The sequence below is a fragment of the Myotis myotis genome, unplaced genomic scaffold, assembly GCF_014108235.1.
Source record: "Myotis myotis isolate mMyoMyo1 unplaced genomic scaffold, mMyoMyo1.p scaffold_m19_p_52, whole genome shotgun sequence".
Taxonomy (NCBI): Eukaryota; Metazoa; Chordata; class Mammalia; order Chiroptera; family Vespertilionidae; genus Myotis; species Myotis myotis.
Genome location: NW_023416360.1, coordinates 723,509 through 741,011, shown reverse-complemented (window position 1 = coordinate 741,011; position 17,503 = coordinate 723,509). Strand labels below are relative to the sequence as shown.

The 17,503-nt window shown below is 43.9% G+C and overlaps 1 protein-coding gene and 1 long non-coding RNA gene across 4 annotated transcripts in view; one reads left to right on the top strand and one right to left on the bottom strand.

Annotated features, from left to right (window-relative positions):
- The window catches only part of MFSD14B (major facilitator superfamily domain containing 14B), a 63,627-nt gene extending 47,200 nt beyond the window's left edge, over nt 1–16,427 (top strand). The window contains exons 6-10 of the mRNA XM_036311198.1: nt 9,633–9,704; nt 10,722–10,834; nt 12,243–12,340; nt 13,966–14,108; nt 14,780–16,427. Of these exons, the coding sequence (XP_036167091.1) occupies nt 9,633–9,704; nt 10,722–10,834; nt 12,243–12,340; nt 13,966–14,108; nt 14,780–15,025 (672 nt within the window). The 3' untranslated portion in view covers nt 15,026–16,427. The remainder of the gene's footprint in view (nt 1–9,632; nt 9,705–10,721; nt 10,835–12,242; nt 12,341–13,965; nt 14,109–14,779) is intronic.
- On the bottom strand, nt 11,190–14,783 carry LOC118657338. 3 transcript variants are annotated; one of them, XR_004967984.1, is made up of 3 exons: nt 14,576–14,783; nt 12,660–13,565; nt 11,190–11,997 (listed from the first exon to the last, which is right to left on the bottom strand). It is a non-coding gene; the product is annotated as an uncharacterized LOC118657338 (long non-coding RNA). The 3 variants fall into 3 exon arrangements; XR_004967983.1 differs by lacking the exon at nt 14,576–14,783 and having other exon boundaries at nt 12,660–12,914; nt 13,439–13,970; XR_004967982.1 differs by lacking the exon at nt 14,576–14,783 and having other exon boundaries at nt 12,660–13,970.
- Nucleotides 16,428–17,503: the final 1,076 nt, after the last annotated feature.

Genomic DNA, 17,503 nt, shown 5'->3' with positions numbered 1-17,503 from the left:
GTCACTTGTCTCGTTTTGCTGCTTTCCTGGGCCTGGTGCTAAAATACAGCTGAGGCCTCAATGTTATCTCTAAGGTCAGAGGGTCCAAACTGCATAACTAGCAAAATGCTAGGGGAGGAAAGGTCACCCTGGGGTCAAGGTCCGACCCTACAGTTGTCCATTGTTTGGCACCTGGGGCTTTGTTCCCTGCTGACCTTCTGTACAGAGCCCATCCTCCTTGCTCTGCTCATATCTGTCTTAACTGCCTTGCCACAATCTGAGGAACCTCCAGACTGTTTTCCTTAGTCGTTGCTCCAATTTATATTCCCACCAAGAGTGTATGATGGTTCCCTTTCCTCCACATCCTCACCAACACTTGTAATTTTGAAAATAGCCATTTGAACTAATTGTGTAAGGTGATATCATTGCATTTCTCTGATGATTAGTGATTTCAGCATCTTTTCATGTACCTATTGGCCATCTGTATGTCTTCTTTGGAAAAATGCCTGTTCCGTTTTATGCCCATATTTTAAATTGGATTGTTTGTTTGTTGCTACTGAGTTACATGAATTCTTTATTTTTTTTTTGTCAGGCAGATGGTTTTTATTCATTCAGTCACCAGATACTTCTGAAGAGGCTGTTTCTTAGGGAGCATCGTTTGTGATGCTGTAAGAGATGGAAACAAACAACAGGATCACTACCTGGAGCCTTTGTTCCCTTGATGATCCCTGCTTGTCCCATGACTAGAGCAGGGAACACTTGACCCTCACTAATAGGTTCTTTTTTTTTTTAATTAAATCTTTATTGTTCAGATTATTACATTTGTTCCTCTTTTTCCCCCCCATAACTCCCCTCCTCCCAGTTCCCGCCCCACCCTCCGCCCTCACTCCCCACCCACTGTCCTCATCCATAGGTGCACGATTTTTGTCCAGTCTCTTCCCGCATCTCCCACACCCCTTTCCCCCGCAAGAATAGTCAATCCATTCCCTTTCTATGTCCCTGATTCTATTATAATCACCAGTTCATTCTGTTCATCAGATTATTTATTCACTTGATTCTTAGATTCACTTGTTGATAGATGCATATTTGTTGTTCATAATTTGTATCTTTACCTTTTTCTTCCTCTTCCTCTTCTTAAAGAATACCTTTCAGCATTTCATATAATCCTGGTTTGGTGGTGATGAACTCCTTTAGCTTTTCCTTATCTGTGAAGATCTTTATCTGACCTTCAATTCTGAATGATAGCTTTGCTGGATAAAGTAATCTTGGTTGTAGGTTCTTGGCATTCATCACTTTGAATATTTCTTGCCACTCCCTTCTGGCCTGCAAAGTTTCTTTCTCTTGCTGCTTTTAAGATTCTCTCTTTGTCTTTTGCTCTTGGCATTTTAATTATGATGTGTCTTGGTGTGGTCCTCTTTGGATTCCTTTTGTTTGGGGTTCTCTGCCCTTCCTGGACCAGTAAGTCTATTTCTTTCACCAGGTGGGGGAAGTTTTCTGTCATTATTCTTCAAATAGGTTTTCAATATCTTGCCCTCTCTCTTCTTCTGGCACCCCTATAGGGCGTCTATAATTCTGATGTTGGTACGCTTGAAGCTGTCCCCGAGGCTCCTTACACTGTCTTCGTATTTTCGGATTCATTTTTCATTTTGCTTTTCCGGTTGGGTGTTTTTTGCTTCTTCGCATTTCAAATCGTTGACTTGATTCTTGCGCTCCTCTGGTCTGCTGTTGGGAGTCTGTATAATATTCTTTATTTCAGTCAGTGTATGCTTAATTTCTAGTTGGTCCTTTATCACAACATCGAGGGTCTCATTAGATTTCTTGAGGATCTCACTATATTTATCGGCGGTCTCACCAGTCTTTTCGAGGGCCTTACTAAATTTATTGGCGGCTTCTAGACAGTTCTTGAGAGACCCTAAAAGTGTGGTTTTGAACTCTATATCCAGCATTTTGCTTTCCTCCATTTCTGTCATTTCTGTCCTGTTTCTTTGTCTCCGCATTTTTTATGCTTTCTTGGTGCACCCCCTTGTGGGCTTTTTGCGCAGTCTTGTTGTAGTTAAGCCTTGATTGTTGTAACCCTGGGGGGGATTTGACCTCCAGGCCAACTGGCTGTGAGAATCAGCTGTATCTGCAGTGGAAGAACTTCTGCCCTCTAGGGGGTGCTAATCTAGCCTTTGCCTGAGGCTATCCAGCAAATGCCTCTGTGCAAGGCTTGGGCAGGGCGGGTCCCAGGGGATCAACAGGGCAGGCGGAGCGAGCAGTTATGGCTGCTCTCAGTCCCGTTCCCAGGGGCTCTGCCTCTCAGTGTCCCAGCAACCGCTGCAAACCTCGGAGAGAAAGCTGCCCTCGAGTTCCGACCGATGCCAGACAGTCCCGCTTCTCCCGTTTGAGTCTGGGTTCCCAGAGACTTGCCCGGAACTGGAGCCCAGAGCCTGAGACTCCCTCCCGATTGCAAATGACAACCGCGCCCTCAGCTGCCAGCCCGCTCCACATGCACCTCCGCACCTTAGTATTTTACTTCCGCACTGCGCCTCCTCTCGGTATGCTTCTCTCTTTCCTTCTAGTTGTAGAATTTCCCCTCAGCCAGCCTTCCTGTGATTCTGGGTGATGTTTGTTCCGTCTTTTAGTTGTATTTTTGAAGTGGTTGTGCGAGGCAACAATCTCCGGTGTTTACCTATGCCGCCATCTTGGTTTCCTCACATAAATTCTTTATATATTTTAGATATTAGTTCCTTATCCAATACATGACATCCAGTTATTTCTTCCCATTCAGTAAATTGCTTTTTCATTTTGTTGATGATATCCTTTTTAGTTTGATATAGAACCATTTCTTTATTTCTGCTTTTGCTTTTGATTTTGGTGTTAGATTCACAGAATCATCTCCAAGACCTAAGTCAAGGAGCTCACCACCTATGTTTTCTTCTAGGAGTTTTATGGTTTCAGGTCCTACATTCAAATCCTTAATCCATTTTTAGTTAATTTTTTTTGTATGGTGTAAGTTGGTGGTCTAGTTTCATTATTTTGCATGGCTGTCCAGTTTTTCCAACACTATTTATTGAAGAAACTGTCTTTTCCCCATTGTATATTCTTGGCTCCTTTATCATAAATTAATTGACTATGTATGCATGGGTTTATTTCTGAGCTCTCTAATTGGTTTCTTTAATCTGTGTCTGTTTTTATGCCAGTATCTTATTGTTTTAATTACTACAATTTTGTAATATAATTTGAAATTAGGGAGTGTGATGCCTCCAGCTTTGTTGTTCTTCCTCAAGAGTGCTTTGACTATTAAGGGTTTTTTGTGGTTCCTTACAGATTTTAGGATTTTCTTCTATTTCTGGTAAAAATCTAATTGGAATTTTTATAGGATGCATTGATTTTTTTGTATTTCTTTGGATAGGGCAGTGGTTGGCAAACTCATTAGTCAACAGAGCCAAATATCAACAGTACAATGATTGAAATTTCTTTTGTGAGCCAAATTTTTTAAACTCAAACTATATATGTAGGTACATTGTTATTAACTTAGTTAGGTACTCCTAAGCTGGCCTTTGCTAAAAACGTCCTCAATATGATTGAGGTACGTTCGCTGAGGTCAACCCCTTCCAACTCTCCCATCCACACTCATCTTGTATACTTGTTTTTTCTATTCTTAAATTGATGACAAAAATACCTGTAGGATTTGCAGCTGGTTGGAAAAATACAGGTAACTTTATGCTTCGAGTAGGTACTTTTGTCACCCGCGTGCGATTTGCGGACGTGACTAGCACTAACCACTGCACAGGAGACTGCTGACTGACTGGCTCACTCAACTCCTGCATGAATCGCGCTGTGTATCCCGCGGCCCCCCTGCACCGCGTCTCCCGTCGCCTGACCGACCGACACCCCCTACTTCTTCTAACGCCACTTCTTCAAAATAGACTCTGCCAGGCCAAAAACCGACTTCTGCACGTGGGCCATGAAGTTTCAATCGCACTGTACGTGTGCGCCCACATGTGTATTTTGTGGAAGAGCCACACTCAAGGGGCCAAAGAGCCGCATGTGGCTCGAGAGCCGCGGTTTGCTGACCACTGGGATAGGGTATGGACATTTTAGTCATATTAATTCTTCCAATCCATGAGCATGGAATATCCTTCCATTTTTTTGTACCTTCTTCAAATTTGTTCATTAATATCTTAAAGGTTTTAAATATACTTGTCTTTCTCCACCTTGGTTAATTTATTTCTACATATTTTATTCTTTTTGATGCAATTGAAAATGGAATTAATTAATCTTTATAGTTCATTATTAGTGTAAAGGAATGCATCTGATTTTCCCCCCTTAGGTATTTAATTTTGTTTATTATTTTTAAATTAAGTTCATTGGTGTCACATTGGTTAATAACAATATGTACATTTCAGATGTGTGGCTTCCAGTGCTCACCCCCTGAAGCCTACTATCCTCTTGTCACCATGTATTTGAACCCTTTGCCTTCTTTCTCCTCCCCACCCCCTTCCCCTCTGGTAACTACCATTTTGTTGTCTGTATCTGTGAGATGTTTTCTTTTTTATGGCTTCTGTTTGCTTGTCTTGTTTGTTCATTTGTTGTTTTTTTATCTCATATCCCACATATGAGTTAAAAATCATACAGTTCTTTTTTTTTTTCTGTCTGACTTATTTCACTTACACATAGTCCTCCCAAGATCCATCCATGTTGTCCCAAATGACAATATTTTATCTTTTTTATGGCTGAGTAGTCTTCAGTTTTGTATGGACCACATCTTCTTTATTCAGTCATTCATCAAAGGGCACTTTGGTTGTTTCCATGTCTTAGCTATTGTGAATAATGCTGCAGTGAACATGGGGTTCATATATCTTTATGCATAAGTGTTTTTAGTTTTGCAGGTAGATACCCAGAAGAAGGATTGCTGGGTCAAATGGTAGTTCTATTCTTAATTTCTGAGGAACCATCACACTGTTTTCCATAGTGGCTGCACCAATTTACATTCCCACTAAGAGTACACAAGTGTTCTTTTTTTAACATCATCCCTGACGCTTGTCAATTCTTTTCTTTTTTTAAAAAAATCCTCACCCAAGCATATGCTTATTGATTTTAGAGAGAGGGGAAAGGGGCCAGAGAGAGAGAGCATTAATTGGTTGCCTTCCAATATGTCCCCTGTGTAATCGAACCTGCAGCCTTTCGATATATGGGATGCGCTCTAGCCGACTGACCCACACCAGCCAGGGCTTAATTCTTTTCTTTTTGATAAAAGCTATTCTGATAGTTTTGAGACGGTATCTCATTATGGTGCTGATATGAATTTGCGGTATTAAGCATTTTTTCATGTATCTGTTGGCCCTCTGTATGTTTTCTGTGAAAAAGTATCTATTCAGATCTTTTGACCATCTTTTAATTGAAAATTTTCTTGTTTTTGAGTTGTACTTATGAGTTCTTTAAATACTTTTAAAATTAGCACCTTATCAGAGGTATCATTTGCAAATATGATACCTTCTTTCTTTCGGTTGGTTTCCTTTTTGTTTTGTTGATGGTTTCTTTTGCTGTACAGAAGCTTTTAAGATTGAAATAGTCCTATTCATTTCTTTTTTTTTTTTTTTTTTTTTTTAGCTTCTCTTGCCTTTAGGGTCAAGTTCACAAAATCCCAAGGTCCATAAGTTTAGTGCCTGTGTTTGTTTTCTGCCATGTATTTTATTGTTGCAGGTCCTACGTTCAAGTCCTTCATCTATTTTGAGTTAACTTTTGTGTATGGTGTCAGTGGTCTAGTTTCATTCTGTTGTGTGTGGCATTCCAGTTTTCCTACCCCTATTTATTGAAGAGACTGATTGTCCTTTCTCCAGTGTGTGTTTTTGGCTCCTTTGTCAAAAAGTAGTTGCCCATATAGGTGTGGGTTTACCTCTGGGCTTTCTGTTGTGTTCCATTAATTTCTGTGTTTGTTTTTCTGCCAATACCGCACTGATTTTATTACGACAGCTTTATAGTGTAGTTTGAAGTCAGGGAGTGTGATATCTTGGGCTTTCTTTTTCCCTGGGCTTGCTTTGACTATTGGGGTCATTTGTGGCTCTATATAAATTTGAGGATTTTTTTTTTTGTGCTATTTCTGAAAAAATACCATTGGGACTTTGGTAAGGATTGCATTAAATCTGTATACTGCTTTAGTTAATTTGGCCATTTTAACAATGTTAATTCTTCCAATCCATGAACACAGAATAGCTTTGTCTTCAGTTTCCTTCAATAATGTCTTGTAATTTTCAGAGTACATAGTACAATCTTCACCTCCTTTGTTAAGACTGTTCCTAGGTATTTTATTCTCTTTTTGTAAAAAATATATTTTTATTGATTTCAGAGAGGAAAGGAGAGGGAGAGAGAGATGAAAACATCAATGATGAGAGAGAATCATTGATTGGCTGCCTCCTGCATGCCCCTGCCCCAGCCTGCAACCCTGGCATGTGCCCTTGACCGAAATCGAGCTCGGGACCCTTCAGTCCGCAGGCTGACACTCTGTCTGTCCACTGAGCCAGACGAGCTAGGGCAGTATTTTATTCTTTTTGTTGTGATTGTAAATGGGATTGTTTTCTTCATTCTCTTTCTGATACTTTGTTGTTAATGTATAGGAAGGCCACAGATCTTTTATATTGGTTTTGTATTCTGCAACTTTATTGAATTTGTGTATGTGTTACAATAGTTTTTTTTATAGAGTCTTTAGGGTTTTCTAAGTATACTATCATGTCATCTGCAAATAGTGACAGTTTTACTTCTTTTTTTAATATATATTTTTATTGATTTCAGAGAGGAAGGGAGAGGGAGAGAGAGATAAAAACATCAATAATGTGAGAGAATCTTTGATCGGCTGCCTCCTGCACACCACACACTGGAGATCAAGCCCGAAACCCAGGCATGTGCCCTGACCGCGAATCGAACAATGACCTTCTGGTTCATAGGTCAACGCTCAACCACTGAGTCACGCCAGCCAGGCAGTTTTACTTCTTCATTTCCAATGTGGATGCATTTTATTTATTTTTCTTGCCTCTTTTCTGCTGATAGGACTACCAGTACTATCCTATATAATAAAAGGCTAATATGCAAATTTTCCACTGGGAGTTCGGCCGACCGGGAGTTTGACTTCTTGCTATGATGTGTACTGACCACCGGGGGCAGAACGAAGGAAGGCCCGGGCCAGTAGCTGGGGGGAAGAAGAGACCCAGCTGGCAGCCAGCAGCCAGTGGAAGGAAGGCCCTGGCCAGCCTGTTCGCCAGCCAGGCCTAGGAACCCTACCCATGCACGAATTTCATGCACCAGGCCTCTAGGCCTATATAATAAAAGGCTAATATGCAAATTGACAGAATGAGAGAATAACTGGTTGCTATGATGCACACTGACTACCAGGCGGCAGATGCTCACTGCAGGAGCTGCCCCCTGGTGGTCAGTGCTCTTCCACAGAGAGAATGCTGCCCAGCCAAAAGCCAGGCTCACAGCTGGCAAGCACAGCAACAGTGGCAGCAGCCTCTCCTGCCTCCGTGGCAGCACTAAGGATGTCTGACTAACAGGCCTAAGCCATGAGTCGGACATCCCCCAAGGGCTCCTGGACTGTGAAAGGGCCCAGGCTGGGCTCAGGAACCCCACCCGCCCTTGAGTGCGCGAATTTCGTGCACTGGGCCTCTAGTATCAAATAAAATGGCAAGAGTGGACATCGTTGTCTTGTTCCTGATCTGACAGAAAAAGCTGTGTATGTGTGGTCTTATCATATGATGCCTTTATTATATTGGGGTACTTTTCTTCCATACCCATTTTTTTTTTTATCATAAATGGGTTTTGAATTTTGTCAAATGCTTTGCATTTATTGAAATGTCTTAAGATTTTTATCCTTCATTTTATTGATGTGGTGTATCACATCAACTGATTTGCAGATGTTGAACTATCCTTGCCTCTCTGGTATAAATTTCGCTTGATAATAATGCATGATTTTTTTAAATGTACTATTAAATTCAGTTTGCTACTACTTTGTTGAAAAGTTCTACATCATGTTCATCACAGATATTAGCCTGTAATTTTATTTTTATTTTTGTGTGGCATTTTTGTCTGGTTTTGGTATCAGGATAATGCTGGCCCTCCTGTAAAATGTGTTTGAGAGCCCTAGGTGGTGTGGCTCAGTGGATAGAACATCGGCCTGTGGACGGAAGGATGCCAGGTTTGATTCCGGTCAAGGGTACATGCCTGGGTTGCGGGCTCGGTCCAACGTGCAGGAGGCAGCCAATCAATGATTCCCTCTCATCATTGATGTTTCTCTCTTCCTCTCCCTCTCTGAAATCAATAAAAATATTTTAAAAATAAAGTGTGTTTGAGAGAGTTCTTCTGTCTACTGTTTTTTGGAAGAGTGTGAGAAAGATTTGTGTTAATTCTTCTTTGAATGTTTAACGGATTCACCAGTGAACCATTTGGTCCTAGACTTTTGTTGGGGGGTTTTTGATTACTGGTTGAGACTCCTTGCTAGTCATCAGTCTGTTTGGGTTTTTTATTTCATTGTGATTCTGTTATGGTTCTAGGAATTTATCCATGTCTCCTAGGTTGACCACTTTGTTGGCATATAATTTTGTTCATAGTAGTTTCTTGTGAATCTTTGTGTGGTATCAGTTGTAAAATCTCTTTCATTTCTGATTTTATTTACTTGAGACATCTCTCTTTTTTGTGTGATTCTAACTAAAGGTTTGTCGATTTTCTTTTATCTTTTCAAAGAACTAGCTCTTAGTTTTCTATTATCTTTTTATTCTCTATTAATAATTTTTTAATTCCTTTTTATGAATTTCAGAGAATTTTAAGAGGGGAAAATAATTTAACTTTAAAAACTTGATATTTAAGCCCTAGCTGGTTTGGCTCAATGGTTTGGCCTGCGGACTGAAGGGTCCCAGGTTCGACTCTGGTCAAGGACACATGCCTGGACTGCGCACATGCCCAGATCCCCAGTAGGGGGCGTGCGGGAGGCCGCTGAGCAATGATTCTCTCTTATCATTGGTGTTTCTATTGTTTCTATCTCTTGCCTTCTTCCTTTCTCTAGGAAATCAATAAAAATATATTTTTTAAAAACTTGGTATTTAAACGAATAGTTTGGCAGATCAGAGCTGTTAGGTGAAGAGGCTGCTCATCAGGAGCTTTGGGAACATGCCTGTGTCGAGGCCTGAGCTCTGCCCATTTGGTCTCCGGGTTGCAGAGTCTCACTGCTCCCTCCCCTTCCCCCTTCCCCTCAGCCCCACATGATTTCAATGTGCAGCCATCTCTGAGAGCCACTGAACTTGCTAATGAGTAAATTCTAAATTCTGCATCAAAAGTCAGATTATTTTCTTTATATTTTCTCTGATGCTTGATAACATATTTCTTTTTTGGTGGGTTGGGGATGGGAAGGAATATGAAACGATAGATAGGCCTGTAATAGAAAATATCTTTAAAATATTTGTTAAGTTATGCTTGCTTGTAATGGTTTTTTATCAGATTTAGATGTAATTTTCTGGTTAAATAGGTTCAACTTTCAGCACTGCCTTAATTTGCCATCATCAAGGTTTTATGAACTTTTTCCAACTGTTTGGTCCTAAAGCCTTACTAAAACATAACATTTCTTATTTTTATAATATCTATGTTAACAATAGTGTTTCTCCCCCTCCCCCTCTATTTCACAGATCATAGGTTTTGGATCTGTTAAAATTGCAGAGTTCATAGCTGTGCTAGGAATTCTGTCTATTGTGGCTCAGGTAAGTGTCATTTTTCTCATTTTTAAATATTTTTATTCTGAAATAACCGTAGGTTCACAGGAAGCTGTAGGAAGCGTTCTCAAATGTCTCCCGCACGCCTGCCTTCGTTGCCCCTGCCATGGCAGTGACATCTTGTATATCTATGGTACAATAGCAGACCTAGGAAATTGACATGGGCTCCAGATATCCAGAAATTTACTTCACCAGGAGGATGTTTCAGTGTTATTTTAATGTGGAGAAGTGAAAAGCAGAAATGAAAATCGGTAGCTGTTCCGACCTCTGCTCAAAGAAATGTGGCAGATGAGTGGGTTGGAGCATGTGTAATGAGTAAAGAACATCGATTTCTCCATCTGTTAAAGATACAGGCCCGCAAGGCTGGGCTCATGTGCCTCACATCACCCGACAGGCCTTCCCTGTGTCCTGGGGCTCCTGGGGGCTGCTCCCTGGCACAGCAGCTGGGAGCGTAGGAAAGGAGGCTACAGGGCTGCCTTGCCTACGTGTTAGGACGAACAAGGCTCACAGGAGCGCACCAAGGCAAAGACCTTTTACTCATTTTGTCCAGTGGTATCAGCAAATGTAAACTGCGTTACACTCTCAGTTGCTCATAATTTGTGGGGTTTATGTGAACTCTGGTTAGTCATCAGCCCAGACTATCTCTACTGGTTTCTAACAGAGGATGTATTTGTTAAAATCAAACTTACATCAGTCCAACTTTGCAAAACTGCTAGCCTCCAGCAGAATTCCACATATTCTGTAAATACTCGGCAGAGCCCGCTAGGCACTGGGTGATTAAGTGATTGGCGTTTCTCAGAAAAGACTGAGGCCATGTCCCTCTCAGTCACGACAGCTGGTGAATGGTTCTGTAACCTTCCTGGGGAAGTGCTAGCAAAGCACCCGATAGACAGCATTGGGGAGGAGGCCGAAGGTCCTGTGCCCCTGGAGAGCCGCGCCAGCACAGCGTGGTCCCCGTTCCCGGCTCCCTCCGCGTGCTTCTCAGGGCTCTCCTTGGCTTTGCAGACAGCCCTGCTCGCCGCCTTGATGAGGTCGCTGGGGAAGAAGAACACCGTGCTCCTGGGCCTGGGCTGCCAGGCGCTCCAGCTGGCCTGGTATGGGCTCGGGTCTCAGGCCTGGTAAGCCTTCCCCTGGGTCCTCACGAACTAGGGGAGCTTGAGCTGACAGTGGTGTGAAGGCAGCAGGGCTACTTACCCCTTTGGTGTACACAACATTTCAAAACCTGTTTGGACTTAATTTGGGGAAGGCTGAGCAAGGTGACAGGATTATTTGTAAAAACTCTCTTCACCTTCGTGGCTTTCAGTGAGTTGTTACTTAATTAAATGTGTGTGCTTCCTCCTCCAACTCCTCCAAATATTTTAAACACATTTGTCAGTTTTTAGGGACAAATGCCACCTTTCCTCCCCCGATTCCCACCAGCACAGCGTGGTCCAAAACAAAAAGACAAGGAAAAATGATAGCAGGACTCATTGCTGTAATTAGCTGAGTGACTTTATAACGTAAGAACTTGAGTTAGATTAATCCTAAGATCTCTTCCAAAATCAAGTGTATCCTGAGGTAGTTACTCCTGCTGGCATATTCTACTCCCGTAACAGGAAGGTCAGAATAAGCCCTGAGCCAGGAGAAATGACAAGAATCCCGAGTGCTGTTCTGTTATGTGGCTGGTGTCCCCAGTGCCTGGTTACCAAATCCAGAGGTCCTGTCTCTTTAAATATTAGTTACTCCTCATTCTGCAGGCATGACAGAATTTACAGAAACGAGAAATGCTTTACAGGCCAGGAGAAGATTCTTGTTCTTTAAGATTTCTGTCCGATGGACTTGGGTTCCGTAGCTGAGTCAGTCAGGCTTGTGCAGGAAAAGGCCTTTGTCGACCTGAAGGGTCTTTCCTTTAAGGACGTGCATGTCAGCCGTCCCCAAGGAAGCCTCGCCGAGCAGGTTTAAGCCGAGTTGGGGGCCCACCTTCCTCACACAGATGATGCATATGGATTCGCACTTACGTTTCCTTCATTGAGGAAAGGACAAGAGTCTAAAGGAAGCATGTCCAACGTGGGGCCGCGGGCCGCATGCCTCGTCTACTTGGCCCGTGTCAACTTTGAGTGTGACAGGCTTAGTCCAAAGGAAGCGGGTCTGGGAGTCTGCAGGTGTCGTCCTGCGCGCCAAGGCTTGCTCTGCCCGTGGGTAGCAAAAGGAGCAGCTCAAAGGTAGTGTGCAGGCCAGCCTCTGAGACAGAGAAAGTGGCATTTGTAGAAATAAATCCTTTTGAACTTCACTGAGCGTACATCTAAAGGTGGTAAAAGGGAAATCAAGGAGAACAGATTTTGAAAGAGGTAAAATAAGTAAATGAAACTTTCCCAGCCCGTGAAGTAACGAATAACTTCCCAGGTTAAAAAATATATATATATATTAGTAAAGAGGAAAGATTAATACAACGTAACCTGAGGAAACAGAAAGTATCTCATGCTCCCCCCCTGACTACGCTCTGACAGCCAGCCGCAGCCTGTCGCCTGACGCTCCCTGTCCTTGCAGGATGGTGTGGGCCGCAGGGGCCGTGGCCGCCGTGTCCAGCATCACCTTCCCGGCGGTCAGTGCCCTGGTCTCGCAGAACGCAGAGTCAGATCAGCAAGGTGAGAGCACTGTCGCCTGTTTCCCTCCATCACTTGAGACGGACCTGACGGCAACCTGAGCGGCTCTGAGCCTCTTCACCGTGTGGTCCCTCCCAGAGCCGCATCTGTTTGCTTTCCTTCCTGCTCTGAAATTACACTCATGGTTTTAAAATGTGGACTCAGCAGTTCAGAACACTAAGAAATAGAAAGAGAACTATTTTCTCTTTTTGGTTTTGACTCCTCTTTATTGTGATGCCATAAAAATTAACTAAATGATAACAGATGTCTGTTAAATAATGACGGACTAGTTAGTCAGATAGCGAGCTTGTTATTTACTCACTGTCATCACTGGGACTTCTTTAATTTGGACTCTCTCGAAGGCCATGAGCTGAATGTAGGAAGTGATTGTCCGAGAGGATGAAGAGCAGATCTGTGTGGCTGCTGGTATCGGATGCCGAGTGAGAGGCAGCATGGGGACAGCTGTGTGGAGAGGAGCGTGGGGACCCCACCCTTCTTGTGTCTCTGGTTCACCGTCAGGCATCTCCCACGACCAGAGTTCATCCTTTTCCACTTCCTCTTTCAATGACTCACCTCACTGTAGTCAGGAAGTAGTCAATTTGAAAAAAATTGTAAATTTTTAAAGGGAGAGCCCTTTAAAAAGTTTCAATAAAAACTTTATTGGAAAAGATAGTTTGCTTATTGCACCCATTTTTCCTCATCAGAAATTAGCCATCTAGTTCATAAACACATTTTAAAATAGTGGCCTCAGTCTCATAAAATAGTGGCCACAGGTTCTGTGTGTCCCCTGCCATGGCCCCCGCCAGCTGCACAGCCGTGGAGGCGCCATCCCGGGAGAAGGCGGCCCTGTGGGGCGGGCGCTGCTCGGTGCCTGACAAGTGCGCACCTGTCTTTCATGGACTAAATCCTCTTTGGCTCTTTTTATGCTCGTATGTGTTAGTACAGATGTTTCTAAATGTCCGCGTACAAAACTATTACAGCACATTGCATTGGGCTGAATAATCTTTGACCATTTTTGACCTACAGTAACATGCATGTCATACAATTCAAGCTAATTTTTTCTTTTCTTGTTAGAAACCAGAGGTATCTAGAAATTGGCACCTGTGGGGTATTTCAGTGCAGGTCTACAGGAAGATGCATCCGAAATGGGGGGTCGCCTTGAGGAGCAGTCTGTCTGGACGCTGGGCCCACACAGCATCAGGACTGTTGTGGACTCACATGCACGGGGCTGCAGGAGGCAGAGAGCAAGTTTAATTGTAAAAGCACATTAAATAAGTAGAGCAGGAAGCTCTTAATCCACAGAAAAGTGGAAATTGTCTGCAAATGGAGAAGATTAAAGTTTTTCATTTTGTTATTCCCCATTTATGAGAATATCTAGCTGTTGTGAGGAGGATTCAGTCCCTGTGGTATTTCAGAAACATCACTGTCATGTCATCTCATGGACACTAGGGCACAGAGTGACAACATTAAAAGGACACAGTAAAACCAAGAACACATTTGTGAAATGAATGAATCCCCCTGCCTCCTCAGCACGGACGCCCCAGTCCCGCTGCCTCAGTGCTCACAGTTGGTACGAGGGCTCGGTCGAGTCCCCAGTCTTGACATGCCTTCTTTTTGTTCTCACTTAGGCGTTGCCCAGGGCATCATAACTGGCATCCGAGGACTGTGTAATGGCCTGGGGCCAGCGCTGTATGGCTTCATATTCTACATGTTCCATGTAGAGCTGACTGAGTTGGAACCGAAACTGAATTCTAACAATGCTGCTTTGCAGGTAATTCGGTGATAAGTCTAGTGTTGTTACCACGAATATGTCTGACTGAACCAACCCTCTGACCCTCAGTGTGGAGCGTGTCCTTGCACATTTTTGTTTGCACAATAAGACTGTTGGACCTAGCGGTAGGAGGCTGTGCTCGGTGCTCCGGGCCTGGGGAGGGGCGGTTTCGTTGATTTGATGTCTCATATAAAAGATTTCTCTCAATTCTGTCCTCACCTACACAGTAACTCTGATCAGAACCCTGTCTTCTGGAAAAGCCCAAGCCAAATAAAATATAAAATGACCTACAATTCCAGCTAGAAATTGAACTAGAGTTTTTTTTCTTAATCTTTATTTAGTATTTTTCCCTCCTTCTAAGCAATATTTAATAGAGATTTCTATACAGAATTGGAACTAATGTTCATGTACAGAATGCATGATCTGGTATCAGAGGGTAAGATTAGAGATAAACAACTGTTACTCACAGGCTTGGGTTCAGCTGCAGAGAAGCGATGACAGCGGTGAGAGGCTGCCCCTGTGGGCTAGCGGCTCCAGGCTGGGGCGGGTGTGCCCTGACTCACGTGAAAGTGATTCTCTTGGAGGTGGTGTGGGGTTTGGGTCACCCAGAGCTAATTTTGCATTGAAAAGACTAACCAGTTCTTCATCTCCGTTTGTTTCCACACCATCAGGGAGCCCTCGTCCCAGGCCCGCCGTTTTTATTTGGGGCATGTATAGTTCTTATATCTTTCCTGGTTGCCTTATTCATCCCTGAATGCAGTAATGGGGCTAAGAAACATAGCAACAGCGTCAGCGGCACTGTGACCGACACCCCGGAGCAGGGCAGTGACGAGGACATTGAGCCCCTGCTGCCGAATGGCAGCGTCTGGGGCCTCGCTGCCTTCGAGGAGCCAGGGAGCCAGTGCACCGAGCTGTGACGGCAGAAGGGAGACCTGCAGGCGCTGTCTTTCTGAAGTCGCCGGGAGCCATACCATCGGGAGACTTTCTGGTGCTGGAGGGGAGATGCAGTGGCATCCTTTAGGGCCAAGTTTGATGAGTAACCCTCTCCCTCCTTCTGTTCCTTTTCTTCCATTCTTTTTCTTTCCGTTTGTACATTAGAACAAGTTAGGATTTGAAATACGTTGCTGCAAACAGTATGCAACTCTCACAGTTATCTGGAGTTCCGCTTTGAAATTCAAATGGAAAAGGTCACATCTCTGAGAAAGGGTGGCTTTCTGTCCTCACCTCCAGGGACGAGGGGCTGCAGGGCTGGGCGGGACTGCCATCCACGGCCAGAGTCAGGGTGAAGAATCCCTTCTTGTCTTCCTCTTTCCTGCTTCTCTGAAAGTGCACGTGGCCCACAGGTGTGGAGGAGTGGGTGCTCCTAGAGCCACTCAGCACTGGGGACCTATTGCCTTTGTTCAAAGGTCAAACAAAGCCGGGTCTTACTCCCCTTTCCTTGTCTCTGCTTAATATTCTTGGCTAGAATGAAACCCAGCATACACACCTGGGTACTCGTGATACTGATCCGTGGTGTCCTTTGCCAGTGAAGAAAATGTTTCCTACAAGTCTAAATCTTGAAGAAATAGCAATTCAGATTCCTTGACCGAGTGTCGTGGTCGGATCCGAGGGGATGTTACAGAAGCACACATCAGGCATCCGGTGCTTCTGCGGAAGTGCTCACACGGAAACTCTTCGGTGAGTGGAGGAGGAGCAGGGAGCAGTGAGCGGTGCCGCGAGTTCCCGGTGCAGACTGGGTGCGGGACTGTTTGTCCCTCCCACACCGTCCTCTCGGTTCTCGGTCATCACCTCCTGCCTTAACTGCCCTGTGTGTACGCGTCTGTGTTCAGTGGGTCTCTCTTTCCACCTGTGTGTCTGACATTTGAATCTCTTGGGAATATGCACATCAAATTCCTTTCTGCAAAGGGTGGTTTAGGAAACTCAGTTTCACAGTAAGTGTCTTGCTAATTTTTCAAGATGTTTTACAGACAAAGAAAACTACAGATTTACATGCATTTTGTTGCAACAGTAAATGAACCCTTCACTAGGCCTACCTTGTGCCTGTGAAGGGTTTATAGATACGAAATATATGTAGGTATTTTTAAGGGGTTTTAAATTTTTTTGATGGAGTGCTGTGCAAATCAAGTATTTATAAATGTAATGAAGGTATTGACAAAAAATATATGTAACTTTTATAAAGGATTATTATGTACTGCTTGAATACATTTAAAAGAAAATATATTTTGAAACCTGTTCTGCTATGAACAAAAATGACATATCTTTTTACTATGCTGTTGGTTTAAGTTAAGCTTCCTGATGCACAATAAATTGTACTGGGTACTTTTATGTCTTTTGTGCTTCTTTAAAGTAAATAGTACCATTGCTCTTTGGGTTCTCTTTTGGGTGGCTTTCAACTAAAATAAATTGCTAATCTTTAAGCTGATGCAAAATGTATGTGTATTTTCAAAGTTTAATTTTTAACAAACTTCCTTAAAAACTCCCTTTAGTAACAATGATCACAGATTTTTTAATCTTTATTGTTGAGAATATTACAGATGTCCCCCCCTTTCTTCCCCCTTGCTCCCTCCACCCAGTTCCCACCCCACCCCAGGCCGTCGCCACCCTATTATCTGGATCCATGTGAAAGGGTTAAGTTGACAGGCAGGCAGACAGGGCGGGGTCCAGTGGGAAACAAAGGCGGGTGGGACACAGGCAGGCAGACAGGGCCCTTTGAGCAACCGAATCACAGCAACCAACCACGCAGAAATAATAGGATGTTTCTGGACTCAGAGCAGGATTCCTGGGACCCAGGAAGGGCCTGCAACAACAAGGCAGACGAACGCATAGGAACAGGAAGGGACGCATGGAAGCAGGAGTTCAGGTCCGTGCTGGGCAAGCGCAATGAGGTGACAACACGGACAGAGAGAGGAACGGGCTTGTAGCAAATACATACCCTGGGCGACAAGGCTTCACGGGCAGCCCATCACGGGCCGTCCCCAGGCAGGGCGTCTGCATCTGCTTGCAGTAAACTTTCCGCACTTTTGCTCAAATCGTCTGGTCTGTGGAGCTCATTCCGCAGCGTCGCAGACCGACCCCGGGAAGAGCCCTCGGCTCACCGTTCCGGTTACCAGCTTTGGGGGCTTGAGCCTGCGATTCAGAGGCTTGCCAGGTGCCCGCCAGCCACTTAATCAGGCTGCCTCTCTAGCGGGCATTTTCTCTTTCACTTTCCAAATAAGGTCTTTGGCCTTTGGCCCATCTGAAACAGGGCTTGGGTCAAAAACCGTTAGGGTGGCTGCCACATGAAAAGGCCCATGGAGGGATGAGTGGGCTGTCGGACGGGTCAGAAAGCAGCAGGCTTCCTGCCAGTTGCAAGAGAAAGTCCGACCAATGACGAGTGCCTGGTCCCTACCCAGACT